Below are 7,172 nucleotides of genomic sequence, written 5' to 3'. Positions count from 1 at the left end.
GCTTTCAGTGCATTTTCACAACGCTCGTACAAGACAAAGAAAATTTATCTTAGATTCATTTTTTGATAAGTTGTTTTTCATCCCTTGGAGTAGCTTTGCAATTACATTTCATCTCCAAATGAACTTTCTTTCGTTTATAATAACCCGCGTAAAGTACACTATATTTTCTACTCCGTTTGTAGGCTGATTTTTGCCATATTTCAGACGACCATAATATCGGAGGTATACGAATGTACATAAAATAAAAGAGCTTTTTTCAACGAGTTGCAAGAGGTGCATGAAATTTCATTTGTCACGCAATAAGCATGCTGACCGTATTTGCGTTGTGGAAACTAATCCAGGATACCTTTAGCTGAGGAATCTGAGGTCTGCAAATATAATCTACTTCAAAAACATGGACTACACATACATAAGTGCATTTCTCTATATGTTGCATGAGAATAATTTCTCAGCAGGGTTAGAAAGTGGTGTATTATGGTAATCCATGAACCAGAGAGACGGAATATGTTGCACTATTTCTCGGATTATTCGACGATTTTTACAAACAGAATTCCAACTTAGAGTTAATTTGAAAATGTATCTAAACAGGTGGACTACACAAACATGCTATTTTAATTACAGTGACAGTGGTAGAAATCCATTGAAAGCAACCGAGCAGAACACCGAATGTATCTACACGAGGTTCGTGTACAAGGGAGTATTTTCTTGCGACAACTACATGTTTCGAATATTTTATGTGTGAGAAGATTTTATTTAGCTCACGCTCACGTATTTACAACAACATTTATAGTTACATGTAATTTACTCTCACTCGAGAAAAATAAACTCGAAAACTTTACCTAAAACGGAGGTTTGTTTACTTAAAAATAAAGGTAGGGTAATTTTAAAGTTAAAATTGATATATTTAAATGAATCAAAACAGAAGTAGAGACCAAACACGTCTAGTTTTGTCCCAATAGCGTGTGATTTGCAGTAGGAGTACAGCAAGAAAATGGCTGAACTCCGTGAAAATGTACGCTATATATTTTGGTCTGGCACGCTCGCTTTTCACGGGCCAAGGCTAATAATTCTCTCGAATTGCCGTCTGCATGCGACTTTTAAATCAGTTTTCAGAAACAAGCGATCCAAACTTGACAATGAACATTGCTCCGGGGCCAAATGTTATCCAATAGTTCGAAGTACAGAAGTAATCGTTTCGTAACCCTGTCAAGCAGCCGTCATGGGTTTTCTCTATTTAGCCCTCACTATAATAATCACTGGGATAAGTCATCAAACAGTCTTGAATGACGTTTACAAAAGAAAGATTTAATTGATTCTTGATGATGACATAGGTAAAGCTTCAATGTCCACCTTAATTCCCTTTTTTTGCTAAATGTTGATTGAAAAATGCGCTCTCGCATGCCGTGTAGTAATGTGAAATTATTTTGCCTATCGCCTTACTCAATCGACGTTCATCGTTTTTCTTTTCAATCGAATAATGCAAACATATGGGCGGAATTTGATGGTAGTCATATAGGGTCCTTTCGACATTCTCGGACGCGTGTTCCTGAGAACTAGAAACCAACATGTGAACGAGGCTTAGAGGACAAAATGGATGCCAGCTCTGGTGCGGGCATCTTCAGCACTAAACCAGTTCCTTGGTTAAAAGAATATTTAAAACAAAGAGGCATTCAAAGCTCGGGAAAGCGTAAGAATGAACTAGTAGAACTTTGTGTAAAAAGTGAGGAGATAAAAGTCCCGAAAATCTCAGAAGAAGAAGAGCCAGTCGATCAAGCAATTTCAATGAAAGAGCAACTGAAAACTAACAATGAAGGGTACTTGGCCAATCCGTTGAACAAAGAAAATCAGGCTTTTGGTAAATGGACCCACAATTTTTCGGAAGTACCAGACTTTAGATTTCCTGATCTTTTTAATTATCTAGTGGGAAAGGATCCCGGGTATAACGCCGAAAGCCTAAAAAGTTACAAATCTCTTCTGGGATACAAGTTGTACTTCGATGGACACGTAGAAGACCTTTGTTACCATCCGCCACAATCTAGTGCCAGCAGCTACAGTTATTTTCTGTTTGCTGTAAAGCCAACTGAAAGGTCCAAGGCTGACGATGGGTCAGCAACATATAAGGGTTTTTTTATTTTAAAGAAGGATGGAAGTGTGCATTCAGCCTACTGCCCATGCAAAGGAGGGTATGTATTTTCATTTACTCTTACTACAAGGTAATTAGCCTTAAGATGTACAATGAGCCAGAGTCATTTGAAATATGTACGAGCTAAAAGTCTAAAATGAGAGGTGTATGTTCACCTGTTATGATCAGCTAATAAATTGTTGGACTATTTTTAATGTTAATGTAAACAACATACAGATATGTTATATCTGAAATACATTAATTAAAAAAACCCAGCTAACTAACTGAATAAATAAAAAATGAAACTTGTGTGATAATATATCACTACTAACTTTCAAAGAAAAAAAAAATTAAGCTATTGGCTACATTTCAGTGTACCAAATGTTTCACTCTGCTATAAGATTAATATACAGAAAAAACAAGCAGATGACTGAAAATCACTTGCTTTTTTGATCATTTTATTTGTGTGAGGACAATGTTTAATAAATATCAGTCATCTTGGTCTCTATTTGATAGGGCAGATGGAGGTTGTCGCCACATAGCTGCAGCACTTTTTGATCTGGAAGCAAGCGTACGATTCAATGATCTCCAGTCATGTACATCAAGACAATGCATGTGGAAAAAGAAAGGAAAGAGAAATGAGGGAAGTTTGCCTGTTCAGGAGCTACAAACAAATAGTGGTGGCTATGGTGTGACAGTAAAAGACTCTGCAAAGCCAAGAGATTTTAATCCACTTTGTATTCCTTATGACCCAGCTGAATTAGAACAACAGTTCAAAGCTGGGTTGCTGGAAACATTCCCAGGTTCTTCAGCTCTCCCTTTCTTACATTCAGCTGAAGAACCAGGGCAAACAGAGGAAGAAATCAGGGCTTTGATAAGTGATGATTTAAATGTCAGTAAACAAGAAAGTGTTCAAAGTGTTGATGTTTATTCAATGAGTGATTATGCTAAAGTGTTTGTTTCTGTTAATATTGAAAAAGTGACACCTACAGTCTCTACAGAACTTGCAACTGAGTTCCTTGAGTCTATTTCATTTAATGAAGAGCAAGCAGAAATGATCAACAAAAAGACTGTCAATCAATCCCAGTCCCAATTTTGGTTTGATCAAAGGGCAGGAAGAATTACAGCTTCCTCATTTTACACCGTGTGCCACCTCAGAGAGAGCACAGACAAGAGAAACACTGTGAAGCATCTTATGAATTACTGTCCAATTGCTGAAGATGCAATGCCAAAACAGTTAACATGGGGTCATGAAAAGGAAAAGAAAGCACTTGATCTCTACATTAAAAAACAAAAGAGAAACCACGAGAAGTTGTCAATAAAAAACAGTGGACTAATAGTAAACACACTATGGCCCTTCTTGGGAGCCAGTCCTGATGGTGTCAGGATTTGTGAGTGCTGTCAGAAGAAGTTAATTGAAATTAAGAGCATGTATGCAAAAAGAAATCTCCCTCCACAGGTTGCAGCTGAGGAGAAGCTCGTGTTTGTTGGTGACAAATATATACTAAAAAAAGAAACAAAATGGAACTATCAAATTCAGGGTCTGATGGGAATAACAGGGATTCATTGCTGTGATCTAGTTATTTATACCTTCAAAGGAATATTGATTGTCAATGTCAAGTTTGACAGTGAGTTGTGGAACGAAATGCTTGAGAAGCTGAGAAAATTTTTCTTAAAATACATAGTTAAGGAACTCTTTCACCATGACATACTTAAATCATTATAAGGGACTATCATTGGTGGTGAATGCTGATGCTCAATGCTGGATAATTCCTCAGTGGGTCTAAAGAAGATTTTTGATATGTGTTATTAACCATTAACATAAACTGACTGGTAATTGTTCAAAGTTACAAACTTATTGTGCTTCTCAGCTCACAAGGCAGCAGTAGTTATTTAGCCAGGGGTGGTAGCAAATTGCACAGAGCAGCACACACACTAAAAATGTTGTCAGCAATGGGCAGCATTGGAACAAGAAAGTTCCCTTGTAGAATTCTAAAGTCCTTAAGTCGTCCAATGGCACGTTCTACATGGATCCGAACACTGGCAATGGCACAGGTAGATTTTACTGCCTTCTTAGACAGTTGCTTTCCTGAGTAAAAAAAGAGATTTCAAATTAAGTAAATGCCAACTTGAGAAGCTACTGATAGAGAAGTACTTGCTGTTTTTCAGTCAAAGCTGTTTATGTTAAATATCAAAGCACCTAGAAAAGAGATCACATATGATGGGAACTGCAGCCTTTATAAACATATTTGTGAGATTGAGTTAAAGTAAAGGTTACATGTATCTCCCTGATGAGCAGCTTGCCTTAACCATTAATAAAAATACTGATAAGAATTTGTACCTGTTAAGTAACTTCAACTTCATCGTTACTACCAATTAGATATAGGTATGTTGCTCTATCAGATATTTTACCAGCCTAAGGAGACCATCTGTTTGCTTTTTCCATACCTTCTCTCATTCCTTCCCTCTGAAACTCCCTTTATCTAACTAAAACACTAAACTTTAAAGGGTGAGTTACCTTTGCAAAGTGGTGGGATATTAAGTGCTACTTTCTTTCTTGTAAGCAGATCCCTGATGTTGAAGCCTTTGTCTGCCATAACAGAATCCCCCTCTTCAAGTTTGTCCAGTAGACCACTTTTTTCAGTAATATATCTATCGCTGACATTTCCAGTCCATAGTTTAGAAACAAAGGTGAAATAACCTGTAGGTGAGATTCCCACTAGTGCTTTCATTGTGTTGTGCTGTTTATAGTTACTCCAGGTGGCCCTCTGGGCACTAGGGGATGTTGGCTTTTGTAAAAATATCTCAGTACAGTCTATTATTATTCTTGTGCTAGGAAACTTACAAAAAGACCGTGGTAAAGTTTTCTTAATGTCTTCCTTACAAGGCCATTTAAGGAGAATGTCACGAAAAACTGTAGACAGAAAACAAACCCAAGTTGTAAAGACTTTGCTAACTGTTCCCTCTGATACTCCAAATATATCTGAAAGATGTCTGCTTAAAAGCCCAAGTCTGAGTCTCACCAAAGTTAAGATGAACTCTTCCATAATGGTCAATAATCTTTGCTTTCCAGGCTTTTTTTTGCTTGAATCTTTTTGATATGTAACTTCCTTCTCTTTGTTTTTGTCCCAGTACTTAAGTTTTTCTGCAAAGGGCTTTAACAAATTAAATATCATTGTTAAGCAAGCCAGGCTAGGTATCCCTGTGTAAAATTTGACTGACTCGTCATCTTTTAAAACATCATCCACAAATAGCTCTCTTTTCAGCTGCTTGCTGTTTGTCAACTTTGCCTTAAGATTTGCGTTTTCCTCCTTCAAAGTATTAATTTCACTGTTTAAAACCTGTAAATCTTCAAAAGGAAAGTCTGTTTGAGTTCCCTTGTCATTGTTTAGAAGACGCTGACAATAATTGTGATCCAAAAGAACTGCCTCGTTGCTTGTTGCGACCCAGGTATCTTTGCCTTCCTTTGTAACCGTCCTACTCTTTTTAGGTTTAGGACATTGCTCATGAGATGTTCGTTTCTTTCTGTCATCCAGTCTTTTTTCACGAGAAGAAACAGGACCCTCGTTTGTTGAGGGATTAAAATACTTCGGCAATTCATCTGGAATAATTTCTCTTCTCCCGCCAAGGGAATTTTTGATGGAGGAAGCCTCGAAATGTGCACTGCAAATCCGAGGGTTTTTTTGACCTCGGAATTCGGGATCATTTCGTCGACAAAAGTTCTTCCAAAGCCTTCTAGAATTCTGTTCGGAAGGGAAGCAGAAAAAGGAAAGATCCGGACGATTCCTAGAACTGTTCAAGCAGTTCGCTACAGAACAAAAGTTCACCATAACTTTGGAAAAATAATGGTAACTTACACATTACATACAGTGCACCGGTTTCTGTTTTTAATTTTCCCCGTGCGCGGTCCTCTAAGCCTCGTTTGCATGTTCATTTCTAGTTCTCAGGAAGGCGCGTCCAATGATATCGAAAGGACCCTATTGATTAAGATTGCACACCCTTGAATACTACGAAAATAGAATGGAATTCGCAAAGTTTATCAGTCTCGACAGCGTCGCAAGAATTGAATGTCAAAATGTATCTTTTGAAAGTAATGGATCCACACTGAGAGTAAGGAGGTTGGGGCAAAAAACTTGATACCGTGAACTCTTTAAAATTCGGTATTTTTCCCAAATTTTGTTAAGGCACTTTCTTTTAAAACTGTATTCGGTCGATATTTCTTCAAACGATAAAATGAAATTAGCTTTTGAAAAACATGGAGAGTGTTTCAGCATATCCTGCACATGGCAAAACTGATTATGCCAAACGCATCACGTTGTAACTAGTTTCTACCATTGACTTTGCGGACAATTGTTTTCATTTCAGCACCACAAGTACCAGAATTGCCTAAATCGTTTCCACTGCTAAAGAGCAGCCAATTTCGTAGACGTAGCAGTAATATTCATTGCCGTTACTGGACCGGCTCTTGCTTTATCAGGTCTCTTTCTTTAATAAAGCTATTTAATTCTTCCTTTAATCAACTGAGTTGATAATGTGAATTTCCACGCAAGAGCCATTCTAAAGAAGACATTTCGTGCGTTAGTCCTTCGTCAGCCAAGTCACGTTCTCAACTCAGTTTAACAAAAACTAGATCAGCTGATTATGTAATCATTAGATTGAACGGACCGAAGGAATTAAAAACGCCAAGCATACGCTTTTATACTTCACAACGGCTAACAAGCATGGAACGACTAAAGTACTTTCTTTGAAACTGGATATACTTTTGTTGAACCTAATAAAGGCGAAAATTAAAGCAGGGTGTTCCAGAGGATTTTTTTTATGATTATTATTGAGGGTAAAAGCTCATTCATGATCAGTTACCGCCAACTTTCCATAAGAGAAAATCAGATTACATTCCCAGGCTCTGTGTCTATAAAGTTATGACGCTTTTGAAATTTACAGCTGTGCAACTGGCTCAACGAAAAAATATGCTACGGTTGCATAAACATTGTCCTGCACCCCGTTATTACGAAAACGAATTCGCAGTAGCGACGGAACACAGTGCTGCAAG

At 37.5% G+C, this 7,172-nt stretch overlaps 2 protein-coding genes across 3 annotated transcripts; one reads left to right on the top strand and one right to left on the bottom strand.

Moving 5' to 3' along the window:
• Positions 1 to 1,523: 1,523 nt before the first annotated feature.
• Positions 1,524 to 3,848, top strand: LOC149049720 (uncharacterized). The gene is made up of 2 exons (XM_089191421.1): positions 1,524 to 2,183; positions 2,639 to 3,848. Exons 1-2 carry the CDS (start codon positions 1,591 to 1,593, stop codon positions 3,846 to 3,848), a joined length of 1,803 nt encoding a protein of 600 aa, XP_089047547.1. The 5' UTR covers positions 1,524 to 1,590.
• On the bottom strand, positions 2,178 to 6,098 carry LOC149049719 (uncharacterized). 2 transcript variants are annotated; one of them, XM_089195077.1, is made up of 3 exons: positions 5,980 to 6,098; positions 4,641 to 5,471; positions 2,178 to 4,211 (listed from the first exon to the last, which is right to left on the bottom strand). In XM_089195077.1, exons 1-3 carry the CDS (start codon positions 5,981 to 5,983, stop codon positions 4,012 to 4,014), a joined length of 1,035 nt encoding a protein of 344 aa, XP_089051203.1. In that variant the 5' UTR covers positions 5,984 to 6,098; the 3' UTR covers positions 2,178 to 4,011. The 2 variants fall into 2 exon arrangements, with proteins under 2 accessions (XP_089051203.1, XP_089051202.1); XM_089195076.1 differs by having other exon boundaries at positions 4,641 to 6,098.
• Between the last annotated feature and the right edge of the window lie 1,074 nt (positions 6,099 to 7,172).

This window comes from Pocillopora damicornis, chromosome 2 (assembly GCF_964200805.1).
Source record: "Pocillopora damicornis chromosome 2, jaPocDami1.2, whole genome shotgun sequence".
In the NCBI taxonomy this organism is placed as follows: domain Eukaryota; kingdom Metazoa; phylum Cnidaria; class Anthozoa; order Scleractinia; family Pocilloporidae; genus Pocillopora; species Pocillopora damicornis.
This window is presented reverse-complemented; position numbering and strand designations above follow the sequence as displayed.